Source organism: Colletotrichum godetiae, assembly GCF_030913485.1.
Source record: "Colletotrichum godetiae strain CBS 193.32 chromosome Unknown BDP55scaffold_5, whole genome shotgun sequence".
Lineage (NCBI taxonomy): Eukaryota > Fungi > Ascomycota > Sordariomycetes > Glomerellales > Glomerellaceae > Colletotrichum > Colletotrichum godetiae.
Window position 1 is genome coordinate 1 of NW_026851253.1, and position 20758 is coordinate 20758.

Here is a 20758-nt window from a genome sequence, read left to right on the forward strand (position 1 = left end):
GTTGGAAGTTGCGTGACGGGGTGTGGTAGCGCAATCAGATTCACACGTTGTGACGAATCAGGACAATCTTTTGATATCATAACTGTTTCTCAAAAGACATGCTGTGTTGAGATGACATATTCGTGCCCCCTGCGTTGATGATTGCACGGTCTCCGATCTACTTGCAGACAACCTCTGATGATGGGATGAGGCTAAGCACCGATGGAAGTCTCAAACTCTAGCTGTATTTATCTCAAAGTCAAAGCACTGCTGTAAGCGGTCGTCAGATTGGAAGTCCAATTCGACCTCGAGGCAAGGGGCCCGCGCAGGGGCCACGTACAGATCGTACTTACGAGGACCCCGGGTCTGCCCAACCTACAGTTAGAACCTCCCTTTTACACCCTGACGCAGAAGTTAATATATATCAATTTGACCTCTTCGTCAACTCACGGTTCGAACCAACTACCCTGTGATAGGGATACCAACAGCGGTCTTTCAGCGGACAAGTCGTAAATAAATTTCTGCAGGCTACTAATCGAAAACAGTGTGTCGCGTGGGAATTACTATAGGTCCCTTAGCACTCCTTGATGCCTTGGGACAGTTCTCCCATCAAAAAATTTGTTCGGGTAGTCATCACAATCCTGTACAGGGCGTCTATTCGGAACGTGTCTGGAATGGGAGCTTGGGCGATGGACTTGCACATTTCGCTTAGTCTACATGCACGAACCAAGGATTGATATCAGGAGAGTTTCCCGAGATGACACTTACTTGGTAGTTATTAAGAGGACGGCAGGATCATTCATTTCACACATCACAACGTTGCATGTCGATATTTCTCGGTCAGGTGGGCCTATATCATGGACCTTCTTTCTCACATGCCAACTCGACAAGAGGCTTCGTGCTGTTTGAAGATGAGGGGCTACCTACCGTATGACCCAGTCCCTGTCCTTCAAATTTTCTGACATCATGGGTAGGTCATCATTTCCCGAAGGACACTTTCACATTGTCGAAATATTGCAGTTGTGCTCGGTGCATTCCAAAAGTCGAAAGATTTTTGTCTGCAAACTGAGAATGCGGTTCAATCGCGAACTGGTTATGTTCGAGGGTAAATTAAGCAGCGAAAGTTGAAGTAATTAACCAAAATACAAGTTCAAGGACTAACATTAGTGTTCATGTGGTCTATGCTTGAAAATACGTCGGATGGAAGCGAACCGCAGGATGATGTTTTGGGATCGTTCACGTGGGAAGGCTGCTCTTTGCGTGCTCCTATTGGCCTGCGAAAAGTATAGATCATAATAGATCATACACAAGAGTGGGCCGTTTGACTCGTCAGATCCGTGGAGGACAAAAGTGCAGACTTTCTCTACTGCGTACTGAGTGTTCCGTACAGCAGGGATTTAATTGTATTTACGGCGTCACCGACAAGTTATTTGTGCAGCCTCACGGCACGAGCTTTCAAATTGCTCGCACGAGTCAGACTACCCCAGCAGCGGCCAATCATCGGTACGACCGACAGCTGGACAGGACATTACCGCACTGACAAATTTATGGCAATTGATTAATTCAAGGGATACTCAAGGAGTGGCAGGCCCGCCAAGCCACAGTGTTGTGGGATGCCGGTGGTGAAGGATGCTTAATTTGGGTACAACGGCTTTGATCAGAACCTGGCTAAGGAAAGATAAAAAGATAAGCGCTTCCGGGTAATAACAAGCTTCTTGTCCTAGGTAGCTACCGCTCAACCTGTTCTACTTAGTTCACGCTCTTTGCCCACACCCCGCATACACAACAATCTCGTCCGCTCAGCATCAAATCAATTTACCTGGATCGTCTATTCTACAGCCAATTGCATACAAACATCAGCCACCAGGTCAAAAAGCAGGATTATCTTCATACAATGCCCGTTATCCAACACTTGGCTCGTGCAGCCTACAACATCCCTGTCTCCCACTTGTTAGCTCGCGATGGCGATTCAGATGACAACGATAATGATGGCGGTATCCGCATCATTCCCGGCGGAATAGTCGCCATCATCATCGTCTGCGTTCTTGCACTCGTCTCTGTAGTTGCGTGCTGCTGTTGCTGCCGCAGGCGGAAACGCAGGGGAACCGAAGGCGATAGCAAGGAAGACAACTCCAGCAACGGGAACAAGACGGAGCTCGATCCGACAAAGTACATCAAGAAGGCCATCAAAAAGTGCATGAAGAAGATCAAGAAGATGGTTTCGAGGAAGAATAAGAAGGCGAAGGGTGGAGCGGCTCCCCGACAAGCCGGAACTCCATACGGCCAAGGAACTCATCCTGGCTATGGGCAGAACGAGCGCTCAATGGGATACAGCGGAGGATACGACAGACTGGATGGTGATAATGAGGAAAGAGTTGCGTTATCGTCAGCACCTTACGGAGCGAGGAGCGACCATTAGGGAAGTGTTCTAAAGAAATTACCAAAAATATGATTCCTTTCATACTTAATGTGTTCTCGCCGAATAGCGGCTTCACACTGTACTAAAGCCTGGAACTTGTAAACAAATGCTAGTCATAGTATGGAGATTGGTGAGATAATTTCGTTGTCAGCGCAATTTTGACCTTTAAGACACACCTGACGATTCAACAATGCCATAAAGCTTATGACTACACGCTAAGTCTCAAAAGAGGAACAACTTCTGTCAAATTACTGGGTTGTTTTCCGCAAGGTCTTCGGAAAAGCAGCGATAGATAGTGGATAGAGTTTTAAAGCTTAGTGGAAGTATTGGTCATGATACGTAAGACCGTTCACTGTGAAGGAAAGTGCGTTGCTCGGTGGGTAGGAAGAAAGAAATGACGGAGAATGCACCTAATCCCCCCGAGTTGAAATGACCTAGGGAGCTCCTGGATCCGATAACCTTGAGCGGCAGTGAAGATGGCCTCACAAGACTTTACATGAGATGGTTCGGTGTTCCTAGCTGGAGGGCGAATGCCTACATGGACTAAAAGTCAGGTCGAGTATATAAGAGATGTAGGTAGGTGGATAAAGTATGAAAGAACCTATTCCGTGCTCCGCAGGAAGTGGCATTGGATCAGCTGGTGTTCACCTTCTTACGTACGACACATTCTGAGAGGGGTGTTGCTGCAGGACCACACGTGGCGCTGCCGATTACTACCGTACGATACCGCTTTCTACAAGCCGATTACCCGTCTTATACGGGATATACTGTAGATATGACCCTCATGTGGGTCTTCCACTTTGAGGAATCAAGCCACTTTCTACTACATGTCTTGCACTTGCTTTCTCGCTTGGTGATAGGGGTTCTGCTTTCTCTGGAAATGAGATACGAGTAATAAGCCACTTGTGTTTTTAGGAGTTCAAAGATGGGACTGTGTCCATCTGATCGCTCTAACATCTTCTCTGACCATTGTGGAAACACCAGGCCTAGTCTCAGCGAAGTGATGTGTCTCTTCTACCAAGACCACCTCCTCTTGAGCACACGCCCGGCCTAAGATGGCATTCTTGTGCGTATGACCTTCTGTATATGAGCCAGTGGTCGTCTAGCAGTATGGACGACCCTAAAGCACATTTCTGTATCGTCGGAAAGACGACCCGGCTTGGATGACCCTTGGAAAGGCCAACGTATCCGATAGAATCTCGGATCGCTTTTCACGATATAGATCCATCGATCAGCTTTTCTCCTCGGCAGCTTTTCGTCGTTATTATGTCGATTCAAGCGTAGTGTCTCGATCATCGAGTCTTTCACTATGTACGAACGGGCATGGAAGAAAGAACATACTAGGTATCAGTGCTCGAAGCTAGCCCCCGCCCCTTCCTAGCGTTTCCAGGCATTCGGTCCTTTTGGAGCAGGCAAGACGAGCCACGAGTGAGCGAGTTGATGGGAGACCGACCCAAACAAAAGGCGTCGGTCCAATAACTGTCGACTCCCCGGCAGAGCAGTCTCGGCCCTTGGCCGAGGAGCAAAGTCAGCCCGAGACACTTCTCGGGAATTTATGAGTTCTCAGGATGAGGGAGGAAAGACACCATATCCGGCATATCGTATGGCGGTATCTTACAGATGGCGACAAGTGCTGCGTGCAGTCCACCAAGCCACTTGAGCCTCAGGTGACTTGAGACCGGGCGCATTCTTCGTTAATTCTCGGCTCAGGCTATGGCACTTGCTCTTGTCAAGATAGAACCCATGAAGTCTGGAGTTAGAAATGACAAAAGAAGGTGGTCGGTCAAGGTTCATGGTATCTTGATGCAGGTTTTCCTGGCATTTGAAGCGAGAAAGTCAGAAGGCGTCGTGCTTTCGTGCGAAGAGATGCACAAATCTTCAGATCACTTGGACAGCAGGCCGCAAAATTGAATAACCCTGCCGTCCATGTTGTTAGCATGCAATTGAACTGGAAATTGGGTGATAAGTGGTTTTGATTCTCAACGTTGGTCCTTTTGGCCTTTGTAAGTACGAGGGATGGAAAGACTGTTCATCACTATGGCACTTAGCTTAGGTAAATGCCCAATGGAGTGAAAGTTACAGGCCCTGACAGGTGATTGCCATGCAAGAGCGGGTATTCGGGACGCTGGAGTATGACTTTCTGGAATCGTAGGCAAATCTCGGAACGGTCTTCGAGACATTCTGGCGCAGCACAGCAGGGGGATTGAATACACATATTCATATCCGCCCCTGGCCCTTAGGTAAGCACGTAAGGTACCCAAAGGCAGAATAAGTGGGCCTATCCGGCACATAGCAGTTCGGGATCCGGACTTGCTCCGAGCCAAGGTTTCTCCGAAGGCCGAAGTCGACTTTTCGATTAGGTAAGGTCCGGTGGGAACCTGATACCGTGATTTGGACTTCACGGCAGCAATTGCCTCCCCCTTATTGCGTTTAAGATTCCACAGCCCTGAGAATTTGACCCGGATCTGGCAACTCTCAATATAGACTATCTTGGGGTAATCTGAAAGCCAACGCTTCCGTCACCCACTATCAACGCCCATCTGTCGTTCTCGATGGACTCATCATTCCGTCGATCTCCGAACATCCCGAACGATGACCGCTTAGCCCTCCGCGAACTCCTCAAATCCCGTCAACGGAACCGCAATGGCGTCCGTGGTAGCCCTAAGTCGTGTGTACCATGCCGTGAAAGAAAGGTCAAATGCGACAAAGAGTTGCCGTGTTCGACCTGCGACAAAAGGGGACACCCGGATCTATGCGAGTATGAAAGTCCCACACAACAGTCGCTTGGTATCCTGCGGTCGTCAGCACGATCTGCGAGAAGGACTTCTGTAGTCATTCCAACTTCGAGCAGATCTCAGGAATTTGAGGAAGCGGACGCGATCAGTTTGGATATTGTCGAGGAACGGGTAGAAGATCACACCCCTAGTCAAGGAGCCCATAACGCACCGGATCCACATGCATCGGCATCGTCTAACAATATATCCACTGCGCACGAAGGTAGTGACCGACTATGTCTAGCCGATAGTTCGGTGGTAGGCATGGTCAGACGGCGCTCATTCCGGTCTAGAGAGGATCCAGCTCGACAATCTGCTTTTGAAACAGGCATACTACCTCTCCTTGGCGTCAGCGAAGAAGCGAACACGTCCGTATCGTCCTGCCAGTCTCTACCAAGCGATCAAGACATTGTCAGGCTGTTTGAATTATTTCGCCGTCGCGTGCACCCCTTCCACGTCATAACTTACAATTTAGATGCCATCGAGCAAAGAATTTGCCGGCTGATCAACGCAAGGAGAGGACCGAACTTTGGTTCAGAGTCGCTCGAAGACCCCAGGTGGCTCTCTCTACTGCACGCCATCTTGGCGGCTGGAGCACAATTCTCCGATATGAATTTACAAGATCGTCTTGCAATGTCTCAACGACATAGTATGTCATGAATCGCCCCATCATTCCATCCACGTTGACAAGATGCTGATCAGCCACAGCGAAGCAGTCGTTTGATCTCCTGCGATCAACAGATTATCTCGCGGCTCCATCCAAAGAAGCTGTTCAAACACTCCTTCTCTTAGGGAATGTGCTTCAAAATGATATGAAACCTCAGGCGGCTTGGGTTCTCGGGGGCACAACCATCCGCCTCGCGCAATGCCTGGGTCTTCACACGAAGACAGCCCATCCAACAAAATCTCCGCTCCCGGATGAAGAGGCAAAGCATTTGAGGTACATCATATCTGCACCTGCTGTAAAAATAAAGTTGTTAATTAGTGGTCAGATTGGCAATTGTTTGGCAAGATGCCCTCCTTGCGCTCGCTTTTGGTCGCCCACCAGGCTCCTATGAGCTGGATTGCGAAGGCGATTTACCTCAACTCTCAGAGTCTGTCGAAGGCCCAGGTCTATCCTATCTGCAAGCTATGAGCTGGCTATGTCACGTCACACTGCGCCATCTCTCGTTCCATTTCCAATCATCACTCAGGCCAGTCTCAGTACTCGACTCTATCAGATCCATCGAAGCCTGTCTTTCGCCCCACTTAATCGATCCCACAAGAAGCGCGGCAATACCGCAGATTCAAGAACACTACGCTTTCGAACTTCACCGACATTTTGTCGTAGCTACTCTTTGTCGACCTCTCGTAGCGAGGAGTGGATCAACGGGGCTCAGTGAATATGACAGGTCGAACGTCCTCGAGCACTTTCGAGAATCTCTCAAGCGCAGCGTCCGGGCTTATGTACGGTTGAGGTCAATTGCAGGGCATGCAAGGCGGTCTTGGGCCTTCATTCATAATGGGCTAACGTCGGTTCTTCTCTTAAGCTTAATGCGAGAGACAAGGTATCTTGCCGAGACTAGGACCCTGCAGGACGAGCTCATTGCAAGCTTTTCAGAAGGGGAAGCCGACTCCGCCTTGTTCACGGAATCTGGAACCAATGGCCAGCTCTCAGACACACTTCAGAAGGCTTTGAAAGCTCTGCAGACTCTTCGAGCATTAACGGAGCGTGATATCAGTTCGCGTGGCTCAACGCTGGAGAACAACAGCCAAGCCATTGCAACTCCTGGTCATCTGCCCGCTGTCGGCGAAAGGCCTGCAACAGGCCAAGATAATGCGTTTCGGGTGTCAGAACAAACCGAGTAAGTCAACTTCACTCTTGAGTCTCTGGCACGGGTTTTAACAAGCCACATGCAGCTTTTGGGACATGGGCGACGCTCAGTGGGAACTTCCTATCGATTTCGACATGTCTCCGCTCGGAGCTTTTGACTACATCATGTCGGATCAGCACTATGAAAACGATGCATTTCCGCCCACTCTATTGTGACATTCAAGGATGGGATTATGTAATCATTTGTCTCACTTTTATCATATACTCTCGTAATGTATGTAGTATTCCACCATCTTTCATATGGAAGCGAATCCAAATGACTCCCAGCGCTGCAGCACCCTTTCCTGGACATCAACCGGGTACGACTCCTGGAAGCTCGCAGCTTCCCAGTCACGGCCGGTGGTGTACTCGGTTGGCATTAGACAATCGGAAACAACCTTTCCCCCCATGCGAATGTCACCGTTGCCGTGCGACATGTATGGAATCAACGGGAAGCCGCGGACGTCCTCAAAATGGTATTCATCTAGGCCAGGGCGGCAGCGGGTGGAAAAGGCCCAGATTATGTCCTTGAAGTTGTACACGTCGATGTCGTCGCCGACAATGACGAGGCGGTGGATCGTGTAGCCGACCTTATCATTGAAGACCACGTCGCCGATGGATCGGCAAAAGTCCCTCGCATTGGTCTTCATGGCGCGAAGCTTTTCGGTGTCGACCTGGAGGGCGACCCATGTCACCTGCGATTCGAAGGGGGAAAAAGCCTCTTTGATGGGCAGACCCTTTGATTTGAGGAGAAAGCCGATCTCGGCGGCGGCTAGGGGTCCAATCATGGTGTGCTGGTTCACGTCAGTTTTCCACTGCTGTCAAAAGAGGGTATCAATAGTGACCTACTGTCTCATCAGTTAGTCGGCCGCAGTTTGAGACCGGAAGAATGGCGTCTTTGCGGTGTGTGATGAGGTCGACCCTGTACTTCGGCTGGGGGTGGGCATCGCCAGGGAAGACATATCTACAAGAATCGTCAGTATCTTTGAAGCATTCTCACTGATAATTCGAACCAGTCACGTACCCGTGCATCTCTCCGAATGGACCCTCGGGTGCCGTCTCCGTAGCAGAGCAAACGCCCTCAAATACAATCTCCGAGTTAGCAGGGACATGCAGCCCATTAGTGTCACACTTCACGACCTCTAACGGTGCTCCGACCAGTGATCCGATATACTCCGCCTCGGACAGACCGCCCGGCAAAGGCATGCTCGAAGCCATGATGGCAGCCGGCGGCACACCAAAGACCAACGCCCAAGGCATATCTCTACCCTTCTTTTTCCACATCTGATGGATCTGCCAGATGTGCTGCGGTTCGATAACTAGCCCCGCGAGGTGGTTTCTGTCGTATACCATGGCGCGAGCGATGGACCAGTTCGTCCACTTCCCGTCCGGCGATTGGACAATATGCATACCGTACGTCTGGATGTACTTTCCGCCGTCAGACCGGTGCAGCATCGGTGCCGGTAATTTGGTGAGGTCAAATTGCTCTGGAGTCAAGCGAATCTCCTTGCAGGGCCCGGTATCCGAGACAACGGGAGGGATTGGGGTCGAACTCTTGGCGGCAATCATCTTGTCAAGTATCTCCTTCATAGTCGACGTGGGAGGGAGACCGAGGTGTCTCGCCAGTCTTCCAAAACGCTGGGAGGGATCGGATCGCAGCGAGTTTGGCGCGCCGAGGATACGCCAGAAGCCGTTTGCATCTTGACCCTTGAGCCTGTTGAAGAGGGGTGCTCGTTCATCTGTCTCGACAACTTTGCGAATGATGGCGCCGACTTCGAGATTTGGGTCACATTCTTCGTTGATCTCAACGAGGTCGCCGTCGGATTTGAGTGCTTCAACAAAAGAACGGAAGTTTAGGTGCGGGAAATCTTGGGAGCTTGATGGCGACATTTTTACCCCGGCGGGTTAAGATTGGAGAGTTGAAGGTATATGGAGTTCAAGTGTGAAGAAAATTCGATTGGTACATGTAGTTACAATGCAGCTGATGTAGATGGCCATGTCGTGTTGATATACATCGCTTCCATCGACACCGGATGCTGGCATGAAGTAGCAGTCTCCCCGAACTCGCCGAGATATGGGCCCAGAAATCCCCGAGCCAGTATGGTAGTTGGTCATACTTCGTGCCGGTGCCGGAAGCCGAGATTGTGGATTATCTCAGTGGCTCACGTTCCCAGAGCTCGGACACTTCGGCGCCTTGCCATTGGCCATGTCTGAACTCTCCGATTTGGCCGGAAAGACCTATCGTCCATTAAATATCTAGATTATTATCCCTCGAGACTTGAAGTGATCCAGAGGTGAGGAATTATTCAACTGGACCAAACCAAATTTCAAGCAATTTTCGACTGAAAAGATACAATATACCTACGGCACCTTCGGTACCTTCGGCAAATCACTTCAGAGGCCCCACGTCGGTGAACGCCCTTGAAAAACTACCAACAAGAAAGTCATCAACGTGATGAAAGATACAGCACCTCGCAAAAAAATCATCGTCGCCTTGACAGGCGCAACAGGTGCGCAGATCGGTATTCATATTCTCCAAACCCTCCGACGGCTCAACGTCGAAACGCACCTCATCATCAGCAAGTGGGCCGCCGAGACGATAAAGTGGGAGACCGATTACACTCCCGCCGCCGTGAAAGCACTTGCAGACCACGCCTATAGCTCGCACGATCTGGCCGCGCCTATCGCGAGCGGCTCGTATCGCGTGGATGGCATGATTGTCGTTCCATGTTCCGTCAAGACCCTCGCTGCGATCAATGCGGGCATCTGCGATGACTTGGTCACGAGGGCAGCAGATGTTTGTTTGAAAGAGCGGAAGAGGCTAGTCTTATCTGTGAGGGAGACGCCGTTCAGTGAGATACATTTGAGGAATATGGTGGAGGTTACGAGAGCAGGAGCGATCGTTGCGCCACCTGTTGTAGGATTTTACACGCGGCCGTCGTCGATTGATGATGTTCTCGACCAGATGGTTGGAAGGTTGTTAGATCTTTTCGATCTAGATGCGAGAAATTTTGAGAGATGGGATGGACTGCAAAAGAGTACCACAAATAGCAAGTAGGTAATATTGATTTTCATCTACAGTACACCAGGGCACCTTCGCCGGATGATAGTAGTGGGTGGGTGAAAAATCTGAACACTATGGAGTGTGACGAGAGCAGGCCGGATGTCATCTCTGGTATATATAAGAGTCGACCACAAGTCCTAGTACCTTTGGCAAGGTGACGTCTAGGTTGGACCACAATACGAGTCAAGTCCAGCAAAAAGCTGATCCCATCCAAACGTGTTGGCGTCCCCAAGGAGGTCGTTCCACAGGCTGTCGAGACCGAGTGCATCTTCTCCAGTCAAACTAGAGCCCACAGTTCTAAAGGCATCATCAGAAACAGACCTCGATTCGGCTGCTGCAAAAGTTTCGTGGTCCCCGGTCGAGAATTCTACGCCGGTGGACTCTCTGTCGTCTTCTGCCTCTGACGGCGCAGCATCACCTACTCCCTGGACACGATAACGACGCAAAACGCCAGCAAGATTGTCAACAAGCTTCGCAGCAATCATCGATTCTTTTCCTGCCATTGCCAAAGCACGACAAGCTTGCATAACCTCAGCATGTGTCTCTGCTGATGCATCCGATACTAGCCATGGTTCTCTGACGTCTGCTAAGCCTTCACGACTTGAAACGCATCCTGGGTGAAGCGCCAAGATTGTACAAGCCAAGAACATATGGCCGATAACACAGCCTAGGCGGCAGCCAATTGCTCGTGAGCTCAAGGGTTGAACTGGATCTCTAGTCGGCGATACCATGAGCAGACGTGTGGCGATCGCAAGGACCGTTCGGGCTGAGCTCAGACATATTTCTCGCGATGACTGGTATCGGGCATCTTGTTTTTCGTGGAGCAAGAATGGCCGGTGTAATCGAGCGCGTCGCGAGAGGAAACCGAGTAAAACAACGTCTCTTTGCAGTGATAGATAAGGCGGCGCGGTCTCTGGAATGGGGCCGTCGGAACGGAGGAATGGGGGGAAGTCGGCCATGGCATCTTCGAAGAGACCATCTAACTCGAGGACTCGTTCATAGTTCGTTATCTCAGCATCTGGCATTCCTGGTGCTCTGGCATCGATGACAGAACGAGCAATACCAGCTAGTTGTATGCGCCGGATGAAACAGCTCATCGTCGTTGCAGTATCTTTAGGCATGCTGATGGCCTCGTCCGAGAAGCTCGCCTCGTCATCGTTGATATTTCGAGGTTCATTTACATTCATTTGTCGCGGCTGAACGTTATACGTTCCGTCCGTAGGTCCTCCCATGAGACCCAGCATCCTAAAGTATGATGAGCAATGATCGGCTGAAGAGTGATGAGAGTGGTATACCAGTCTGTAGCAGTAATATGCCACCACACTCTTCGCTTGATTTCTTTCATAGCCTCTTCGTCCTGCTTCTCCGAACCAGGGCTGTCGATTAAGTGCAGACTCATCTCTCGAGCGGACGTTAACGAACAACCATGAAGAAACCTGAATCGGGCTGAGCAGCCTTCCATATTGTAGACCAAATAAGCGAGTACGGAACGTGCCTGTACCTCTTCCAGGCAGCTGCAAGCATTGCTCTGTGATATTTCCAGTATATTGAGAGAAGATGTGAGCCAAGCTACGGCGGAGTGCGTAGCTTTTCCCAAAGAGTTAAAGATTCCGTTGGCTTGGGAACCTTCGGTGAAGAAGAAAGCACTCGTTGCTGCGATTCCCAGAATCAGTGCAGCATGTGCTGGATTAGGTTCCCCTCCGCAAGACAGGACGGAATAGAAGTTGACGATCATGGACCTGGCTGCAGTCGGATGAAGAATGGGAAGGAGATGAAAGGGATTGTCAAGAAAGTCTTGTAGTAGTAGTAATGCCTCTTCTTGAGTCATCAGCCAGGTTGATAATCGTGCTTCTGAATTTTGAGGGGGCGTAAGGCCGGGGGTGGTGCTTGCGGGTGTCTTGGGGAACTGAGAGACATTGGCTACGTGGTAGTCCACCTTCTTGTCAAAAGACAGAGTGACCTGAAACAAGTCCGTTAGTATTTCGAAAATCAAGACCCTGATGCTATGTTTCTCACATTTAGATCGTTCCGAGTGAATGTTGAATCGAGAAACTTTGCTGTTTGCTGCCGTTCATTATCCAAGATCCTACGTCGTTGAGGATGCCGTGTTGATGGGCCGAGATTTCGTTGTCGGGATAGGCTTGGACGCTCTGCCCTCTCAGGTTCTACAATATCCGCAGGCTCTTCCATGGAACATCCGGTGCTGGCAGAAGACGCCGGCCCGAACACAGCTTGCTCCAACTTCCGGAGCCGACTCAGAATGGAGTCGTCAGAGTTCTCGCCCAACCTTAGCTCACGGCTACCCGAGGGCCGGGGTTAGCTAAGATAGGCCAGTCGTAGATATGTATGAATCATCTCTGTCATTACCTCAATCTCGCTGTTGGCTTTGGTGACCCTGGCTGTCCTGCGCATGACAAGCCGCGCATCACACAGCTCGAACATGGGTCTCTGCGGTCGCACTTGAGCTTCTTCTTGCGGCACGAGTCACACGAAACTTGGGGTTGACGACGGCGTTTCTGTGGTGCGTTACCGGTATCAGCTTGCATAGAGCGCTTCATGATGAATTTACCGAGTCGGAAAGTTTGTCCTTTGTTTCCTCGGCGGACCTTGCTGGCGTTGACGATGCAGAGTCCAAGTTCGTCCCTGGTCGCGGACTTTCCTCGGATGTTGATGCGTGTCATCCACGGATAATCCGCGGCGCTTACCGACTCCAGCCACGCCGCCTCATCGATAACATGACAATGACATCGAAAGCCTAAATTTTTACTCAATGCACATGAGCAACTCTTGAAATTGATCTTGGGAATCTTGGATGCGTCTGATAGCCTTCCTTCCTTTTGCCGCTGTTTATGCGTACAGAGCGTTTCGTGAGTGGTATTTTATCCACAAAAACCCCCAAATAACATCGTCATGGAGGCATCTCGACCTCCTCCCGGTTAATGTAGGTGAGCTGATGGTTCTCTAGCTTCAGAGTATCAGTATTAGACCATGGCTAGCCGTTTTGCACAGTTGACTTCCTCAATGCATTGAGCATTTTTCGGGAGTATTACCAAACGTACATCAATAAATCATCATCTGTTGTTTCCTAGATCGGGTCCATATTTACCTTCCTCGTCTACCTAGGTGGATCAGTATCAGGTCTTCTACCGACACATTCAAACCCATGGCAGTTCCATACTAAGGTTAACTCTATCGACCTCCGCATTCTAAGATTTACACTTTCCAGGTTCTTTTAGTATGTATTAGCAGCATTAGTCAAGTCTTTACTCTCTTCATAACCTCTCTCTATTAGCAGTACTACAAGGCTTTCGTAGCTTAGTGAGTTTTGCTCGGAGTGGGTATGTCGCTCATTTGCTGGCTATGGTGTCACGCCGCGGGTCTATCAGCGGCATCATCTGGCCGATCATGCTGGAGCAACTGCTGAACAAACGGCAGCTGAGTTTTGGCTGGACGACTGGTATGCGTGCCTAGATCAGTACCTAGGTACCTAGATTACTACGGGCCGAAGCTGTTCCTGAGACACCCAGAGTTCATGTAGGTCGGGGGATTGATGTTCCGCAGAGCCTAAGTTTGAACGGGATCTCTGGTATGGCTCGTGCGTGGCTGGTAAATGTGGCTTTTCGTAGCGCAAGTTGGGGAGTAAAAATATTTCCAATCCCCAGGAAATGACCACAAGCTGGTCTCGCACGATCTTTCTGGACAATCACTTGTTCCCATTTTTTGCTTCTGTCACTCGTTTCATCAAAATGCATTAGTCTATTCTTTGCGTACACCTGTATTGACTTGTTCTTCTGCCAGGCATTGCCTGAGCCTCACTTTCTGACCAAATTTCTCGGACCTGCTAATCCGAATGAGATTGGCCAACTGACGACATTTTGACCTCCCTTACACTGCGTGCCGATTCCGTGGTCTGCGTCTCTTGACAGGTCGGGACGGCTCGGGATGAGCCCATCGCTTGAATGTCCCACCAGTTCCACATCGCCGGCGCGAGCCACGCTCTCCTCGACCCATGGTCTCAAGGAGCTGGCGTGGTGAGGGACGTCCTCACTCGGTGGTCCGAGCTCGACATCACTCAAATTGGCTCCCTGGTTGCCATAGCCGGCACCCTTCCTACGGCTTGGAGACTGATGCAATCTACCTGGCGGGAGGCGTATAGTTGTGTTCGGCACTTTTTTCTCGCCTCTGTCACGATTCCGGGCGGTGACCCGGTCAACCGGAGCGTCGTGAAATGGATCCTCTCCAACCGGCGCCAGCATTGTCGTTCCTTCACCGGCCGTACCGAGGTTACACGCACCAACCCAGACCGTGCTGCAGCTCTGAAGAAGACGCGCCATACCGTTCAGTACTGTCCTCACTGGAACAGACGGTGGCTCTGGTTCGGAGGCAACCTTTTGGTCGTCACTCGTGCCTTTGGAGATTTCAATTCTTCGCTATCGGACCCCAGCTACGATGGCATCGGAGGCGAGGACCTGACCATCAGCTGCTTTGGGTTGTCGGCGCATCCCGTCCAGAATTTCATCGAGGCCTGCCGTGACTACGCCGATAGGCAGACACAATACTTCGTCATCATCTACTCCCGCGACCGTTATGGCATGTCATGGAAACCTAAAGCCCGCAAGCCCCTCCGCCACCTCGACACCGTGCACTTTGACCCCGGCGTGAAGCAGGAGTTGCTTGCTGATATCCGGAACTACCTGGATCCGAAGACCCAGATGCGCTATCAAAGTCGGAGTATGCCGTACCGGAGAGGCTACCTCTTTTACGGCCCACCTGGAACCGGCAAGTCCTCGCTTTCTGTGGCAATTGCTGGAGAGTTTGGTTTGGATCTCTACGAGGTTAAGATCCCCAGTGTGGCAACTGATGCCGATCTGGAGCAGATGTTCCAGGAGATTCCGCCGCGATGCGTGGTTCTTCTTGAAGACATCGATGCCGTATGGGTGGAGCGTTCAAGCAACCCCGAAAAGATCAGCAACTGCAATGGACGCGCACATTCACCGGAGAGCAGAAATGTGCCCAATTGCACTCTCTCCGGACTGCTGAATGTTTTGGATGGTGTTGGATCACAGGAGGGCCGTATTGTCATCATGACTACCAACCGACCTGAGCAACTCGATAGTGCCTTGATTCGTCCCGGCCGCGTCGACATGAAGGTCCTCCTGGGCAACATTAGCCCGAAGTCAGCGGCGGACATGTTCGTAAGGATGTTCTCCCCGGACCTAGGGTGTTGTTGTTGTTGTTGTTGTATTTAACGCCGTGGCGGCCGGGCTAGAGCCCTTACCGCAGACCTCCCGAAGGGTATATGGCGTGGAGGGCCGTGAGCCAAGGCTACCTACTCTACAGTACGTCGTCTCTTTACATCGTCCTCCAAATCATGCCTTGTGGCCACTACGCGTTCTGTCTGTCCCCGGTTCCCGCTGGTGCCCCAGTTTCATTCTTTCCCAAATCGTCCCTTGGAATCGGGAGGTTCTTTGTAGTCCGCACTCACATCTACGTAGGTGTGGATGCTGCTACCGCAGACAGATCTTCTGGAAGAAGTCCGTCACGCGGAGAAAGGCCTCGAAGCCTCGTGGGTCGGTGATTAATCTCTTGAAGTAGGCCTCGAGAGATCCCATAGGGCCTATGGGCTCGGGCATACTGCGAGAGTGGAGGGTCGGCCACCGTTGCCTCCTCGCCAGCGTTAGTCGACAGTAGACCAGGTGGTCCACGTCTTTCGCCTCTCCACAAGAGCACATCATTAGAGCGTCGTCGTGGTTGAAACGTCGGTGATATTGCTCGAAGTCCCCGTGACCCGATCGTGCCGCCAGCAGGTGATGTAACGTAGCCCGCGGCAAGGCCAGTTCAGGAGGGCTGGACAGAGCTGCCTCAAGCCCCAAGTCCGCGTACCGCGGCCTTCGCTCTTTATACCACCATCTCCTGTGCTGGCTTTGTAATTTTTCCCTTGCAAGCCGCTTGATGCCCGCTAGTGTTGCCATTTGACCCATCCGCGCCGGCAGTGTCGTTCCTTCTTTGGCCAGCCGGTCCGCGGCCTCGTTTCCTTCGATGCCCTGGTGTCCCGGGGACCAGTGCGTCCGTATATCAAATATCCTGGCCGCTTCTTGGATTTCGAGGAACGCGTCTTGTGACGAGTCCGGCGCCTTGCCGCGGATGCCTTGTATAACGCTGGTGTTGTCGATACATATGTGGATTGGATGACCGCGATTGGTGAGCAGAGCCCTTCTGAGGCCGGTTCGCGCCCCTTCGACCTCGGCGTCGAACACTTCTGCTAGTCCGAGTCGGCCGCACCCTTGTGCTATGCGTTTGGAGTCTCGGTAGATGACGAAGCCGTACCCCACGGCTCCGTTCGTCGCCCTGGAGCCGTCCGAGAAGACGATCATATGGCTTTCCGGTACTGTCTTTAGCCAGCGCTCGAAAGCTTTCGCAGCCTCTTCTTTGCATTGAACTACTATCTGATCCTGTGAGCTTGGCAGGTACTGTGATTGAAGGAACGCTGGTCTTCCGCATCTTGGCAGAAGTTCAGCCGTCCGTTGTAGTCTCGTCTGTTGCTGTCCCTGCTGGGAGAGCCGCGCGACTAGCGGGTGTCGGCGATCAATCCTCTGTAGTCGGACTGCGGCCCGTAAGCGGACGCCCTCTAAGGCGACTTTGGCTGACGGTAAGCCGGCGTCTCGGAGGAGGCTACTGGTTGGCGTTGTCCTCCAGACAGGCAGAACGGCCCTTGCTGCCGCTGTAATGACGCTGTCGATCTTCTGCACGAGCCCCTTTTGGCCTGTGTTGACGGGTCTTCCTTGGAGAGGCGGATTCGTGTCTGTCTCCGCTTGGCGTCTCGAAGCCGGCTTCGTGATACCTGCGTACCATGTTTCGGCGCCGAAGAGCGCGATCGGCAGTACGCAGGAGACGACGGCTTTTCGCACGGCGGCCGCTGGGAGTCCCCTCTTTGTGTTCGTAAGCTGTCTCAGATGTTGAGCTGCCCTCTTTGCTGCAGCTACTTTTGCGTCGACATGGTGCCGGAAGGACAGTCTCTTGTCGAACCAGACACCCAGCCAGCGTACAGGTTTCGTCGAGGCCTTGACCACCAAATCCCCCGCCCGGACCTCTGGCAGCTCCGCTGGCTGGCCGTGCTTCCTAGTAAAGTGGATGACCTCGCACTTGCTCGGGTCAAAGGAGACCTTGTTCTCCAAGCCCCATCTGAGAATGCCGGCTGCGCTTCGGTTGAGTATTGCGACGTTGCTCTCCAGGGAGGGGCTGATGGCCAGAGTGGCGATGTCGTCCGCGTACCCGAATCGCGCGTTCGGGTCGTCTTCAAGTATCTCTGCGATGTAGAGCAGAAAGGCAATGGGAGATAGTGGTGACCCCTGAGGCAGCCCGCATGACAGCGGGAAGTACTCCGTTGTGCTTTCTTCCAGTCGGACTCTAGCGGTGCGGTTGCAGCAGAAGCTAAAGATCAGTCTGGTCAGGCCATGTGGCCATCCCTGCTGACGCAGTCTAATGACGAGCCGGTTCCGAAGGACGGAGTCGAACGCCCCTTTTACGTCCATAGTCAGAAGTGTCGCCGTGAGTCCTTTTAGGAGGGCCATCTCGATGTCGTGGGTGAGGCAGGTCGTCAGATCGACGGCTGACCTGCCTTGTAGAGCCCCGATCTGTTGCGGACTGATGATGCGCTCGACAATCGCCAGGGACGCCATCCTTCTGGCTATCAGTCGCTCTAGTCCCTTGCCCAGGCACGAGAGGAGCGCGATCGGCCGCCAGGACCCGGGCTTGGAGGCATCCCTGCCGGCCTTCTGGATCATGACCACCTCAGCTCTGCGGAAGGGCAGAGGAAAGTGGCCGGCCCGCATACAGGACTGGAATAGCTGCCTGACCGGTTCCGAGATGACATCCCAGCATGCCTGGAGGAGGCGTGTTGTGATGCCGTCCACACCAGGGGTCGTTGTCTTTGTTAAGGTGGCCGTCTTCACTTCTTCTCCGCTAACATTGTCCTGCCAAGTAATCGCTCGCCTCGGGACGACGGGTACGTCAAACGGGTCACCCGGTGCGTCATCTTCCGCACTAAACCTGTCGAGAAGGGCTCCCCGAAGCGCTTGAGCCTTTTCGTTAGTATCCTCGATCGTCTGGTTGTCCACAACCAATGGGGGTGCTCTGGTCAGTAGGCTCGCCTTCCGCCAACCCATGATCTGGTACAGGTCCCGGTCTGAAGCGACTCCATCGATCTTTCCGGCCCAGTATGCTCGCTTAGCCTTCCTCACCGTGCTCAGGAACGCCTTTCGTTTCTCCATTAGATAAAGGTGCGCATCTTGCTCCGTCTCCCAGGCTTGTTGGTTGCGGGCAGCACGGTATGCTCTGTGGGCCTCTGCGCATTCCTCCGTCCACCAAGCCGCGCCTTTACCATGTTTTCCTCTCTTCTTGCCGACCGCCTCAATGGCTCGGGAGAAGAGCTCGACGATGTGACTTGCCTGCCCGTCCAGGTCTTCCGGAGTAGGTTGATCCCCCAGATTGGGCATCGCAGCTAGCCCCCCTTCGATCAGGTCTCTCAGCCGAGGCAGCGCCGAGTCGGGCACTGACAGTGGCCGTGGCTGCGGGTGGCCCTCTCCCTGTGACACTGGGCGTTTGAGTAGTGGTATGACGGCCACGATGGCCTCGTGGTCAGCTCCCGGGTGTAGCTGTGGGCTGACCTGCGCGTGCGCAAAAGGGATATTAGAGAAAGCCAGGTCCAGGACATGTCCGCAATCCTGGGTTGCCACCCCAACTTCGCTGATAAGAGAGAGATTGTGGCCGTCTGCCCAGCCTGCGATGTCATCTCCCCGGTTCCCGTTCCTCGTCCCGGGCTCCCAAGAGTAGTGATGCGCGTTGAAGTCACCCGCGATCAAAGCTCGCTCCGGGGGTTTGAGTTCTAGCAGTATCCCTGTTGTGCGGCTGTGGGGGTCGCGGGGTTGTCTGTACACGTTGACGATAGTCGTCGTTTTGTCGACCACCAGCCACAGTACGTCTCTCGTGTGGACAGGCCTCTGCTGCTCCACCGTCATCCCTATCCCTTTGCGTGTGTAGGTCAATACTCTTGGTCTGGTTCCTTCGCTGTCCCAGAAGTCGACCGGGACGAAAGAGTCGAAACCCGGGTGCGTGTTCAGTTGCACGTTTCCGTCCTTCCAGCCCGTCCAGGGTTCCTGGACGAGGACCACATCTATCTGAGCCTCCCAGCAGAGCTGCAGGAAAGCCGTGTGCGCCGGGGAGATCTTTCCGACGTTGCCCTGCGCAACGCGTAGCATCCGTGGGGTCGCCGCTCTCGGCTTACGTCTCCGAGTCGAGTTCGAGGTGGGTGTAGGCATTCGCGACGTTGTAGTTTGGCTTCTGTGCTGCCCGTTGGCTCCTGCTTGGCATGGGTAGCACGGGACGGTCGATGGAGGTGTTGTCGGGGGAGTCTTCGCCTTCGCCTTCGTCCGCCTCGTCTTCATCCATGCTGCTGCTGTCAGTGCTTCCGTCACCGAGGCAAACGATCGAGCTTGCGGAGGGCGTTCTCGTGCGCGCGCGCTTGGCGCCGGGTTGCTGGTTCTGGCTGGTGGAGGTAGGGACGCCTGCCGCCTCCTGGCTACTGTCGGATCGAGTAGCCTTGTACAGAGTGTCCGATGCTTTCTGGCCGGCCTTCCGGATCCGAGCCCGCTCCTTTCGACCGGGAAGGGAGACGACGCCGTTTACGGCCGAGGGCCTCGCTGGGCAGTCTGTGTGGCTGGCTTGGAAGGGGCCGCAGCAGTTGGCACATTGGGGCCTGGCCATGCAGGGTCCCGTTTCGTGTGAATCGGAAGGTCTTCCGCAGTTGCTGCAGATCGGTCGTCGTCCGCAGAACCGGTTGGAGTGGTAGCCCTGGCAGCCGGGGTCGTGTCGGATGAGCGTCCTTCGTTTCTTGACGGGCAGAGATCTGCCGCTTTGGTTGAAGAGCCTGAAGGGCGTGACCTCTGATGTGAATGATATGAGCCAAGATATTTCGTTCGTGACTGGGTTGGGCCCAAGGCGGGACGGTCGAGCAAGGACAGGCTTCTGTCCTGTCTGTGCGAAGACCTCATCTTCAACGAGTGTGGCTGGGTCCAGGACGTCCCCGCCAATGCTGTGTAGTTTTGTTGGGCATCGCGGCACAACGTAAGTGTACCACTTGATAGGCGTCTCGACCTGGTGGGCGCCGAGGCATTCCGCCAGCTTTGCCTTACTTGCAAGTAGTCTTTCCTGTATTTGCTTGTTTCGCGGCTTCAGAGAGTAACCTGTGCTGATATGGTAGACGTGGGGAAGGTCCGCTAGCCCCAGGCCAACGGCCTTACAGACGATCTGTCGTACGGCGAACGGTGCGATCTTCCGAGCGGCCGCTAAGCTTTCTTCCGGGACGCGGGCAAAGATGCGGAGGTCCTCCTTCGGCTGCGCCTGCGGCTGATCCTCGGCGGGGAGTGTGGCCTTCGGGCGGGCAGAGCTCTGGCAGCTCTGGCCGCTCCGGGTCGCCGCAGTGGTGTTGCCCGCCATCGGTGCGACGACAGCCGCCCAACTCCGGGCCGCTATTGGGCTTGTCTCGTGATTGATCAGTCTCTTGAGGGTTTGAATGACATAGGCAGTGGCTTCTTTCGCGATCTGCTTTCTAGAACCGTCAAAGCTGGCGACAACGCTGTCGACGGACCGTGCAATGGTCAGAAAGACGTCTT

The 20758-nt window shown here is 53.0% G+C and overlaps 7 protein-coding genes across 7 annotated transcripts; 4 read left to right on the forward strand and 3 right to left on the reverse strand.

The window, feature by feature from the left end:
• Positions 1 to 1704: 1704 nt before the first annotated feature.
• Positions 1705 to 2563, forward strand: BDP55DRAFT_647752 (uncharacterized protein). The gene has a single exon (XM_060573802.1). It carries the CDS (start codon positions 1874 to 1876, stop codon positions 2396 to 2398), a length of 525 nt encoding a protein of 174 aa, XP_060434279.1. The 5' UTR covers positions 1705 to 1873; the 3' UTR covers positions 2399 to 2563.
• Positions 2564 to 3309: 746 nt separating this feature from the next.
• BDP55DRAFT_299948 (uncharacterized protein) lies at positions 3310 to 4246 on the reverse strand. The gene is made up of 3 exons (XM_060566620.1): positions 4017 to 4246; positions 3740 to 3908; positions 3310 to 3605 (listed from the first exon to the last, which is right to left on the reverse strand). Exons 1-3 carry the CDS (start codon positions 4084 to 4086, stop codon positions 3449 to 3451), a joined length of 396 nt encoding a protein of 131 aa, XP_060434280.1. The 5' UTR covers positions 4087 to 4246; the 3' UTR covers positions 3310 to 3448.
• A 1190-nt stretch (positions 4247 to 5436) lies between these two features.
• Positions 5437 to 7020, forward strand: BDP55DRAFT_543407 (fungal-specific transcription factor; the record flags this gene model as incomplete). Its single annotated transcript, XM_060568405.1, has 3 exons — positions 5437 to 5821; positions 5881 to 6112; positions 6165 to 7020. 3 exons carry the CDS (start codon positions 5437 to 5439, stop codon positions 7018 to 7020), a joined length of 1473 nt encoding a protein of 490 aa, XP_060434281.1.
• A 261-nt stretch (positions 7021 to 7281) lies between these two features.
• Positions 7282 to 8914, reverse strand: BDP55DRAFT_543207 (UbiD decarboxylyase family; the record flags this gene model as incomplete). The annotated part of the gene is made up of 3 exons (XM_060568389.1): positions 7282 to 7818; positions 7874 to 7988; positions 8025 to 8914. 3 exons carry the CDS (start codon positions 8912 to 8914, stop codon positions 7282 to 7284), a joined length of 1542 nt encoding a protein of 513 aa, XP_060434282.1.
• A 565-nt stretch (positions 8915 to 9479) lies between these two features.
• BDP55DRAFT_724216 (flavoprotein) lies at positions 9480 to 10082 on the forward strand (the record flags this gene model as incomplete). Its single annotated transcript, XM_060578863.1, has 1 exon — positions 9480 to 10082. One exon carries the CDS (start codon positions 9480 to 9482, stop codon positions 10080 to 10082), a length of 603 nt encoding a protein of 200 aa, XP_060434283.1.
• Positions 10083 to 10088: 6 nt separating this feature from the next.
• Positions 10089 to 12769, reverse strand: BDP55DRAFT_753434 (uncharacterized protein; the record flags this gene model as incomplete). Its single annotated transcript, XM_060580693.1, has 4 exons — positions 10089 to 11333; positions 11408 to 12048; positions 12105 to 12387; positions 12456 to 12769. 4 exons carry the CDS (start codon positions 12767 to 12769, stop codon positions 10250 to 10252), a joined length of 2322 nt encoding a protein of 773 aa, XP_060434284.1. The 3' UTR covers positions 10089 to 10249.
• Positions 12770 to 13747: 978 nt separating this feature from the next.
• Positions 13748 to 15394, forward strand: BDP55DRAFT_647764 (P-loop containing nucleoside triphosphate hydrolase protein). Its single transcript, XM_060573803.1, has one exon. The coding sequence runs from the start codon at positions 14048 to 14050 to the stop codon at positions 15335 to 15337; it is 1290 nt and encodes a 429-aa protein (XP_060434285.1). The 5' UTR covers positions 13748 to 14047; the 3' UTR covers positions 15338 to 15394.
• The last annotated feature ends 5364 nt before the right edge of the window (positions 15395 to 20758 follow it).

Coding starts and splice junctions, on each gene's coding strand:
- BDP55DRAFT_299948 (XM_060566620.1), bottom strand. CDS start 4,086: ATGCGCCCGGTCTCAAGTCACCTGAGGCTCAAGTGGCTTGGTGGACTG. Junction 3,909..4,016: donor CGCAGCACTTGTCGCCATCT/GTAAGATACCGC, acceptor TCCTCGGCCAAG/GGCCGAGACTGCTCTGCCGG. Junction 3,606..3,739: donor GCTTCGAGCACTGATACCTA/GTATGTTCTTTC, acceptor TATCGTGAAAAG/CGATCCGAGATTCTATCGGA.
- BDP55DRAFT_647752 (XM_060573802.1), top strand. CDS start 1,874: ATGCCCGTTATCCAACACTTGGCTCGTGCAGCCTACAACATCCCTGTC.
- BDP55DRAFT_647764 (XM_060573803.1), top strand. CDS start 14,048: ATGTCCCACCAGTTCCACATCGCCGGCGCGAGCCACGCTCTCCTCGAC.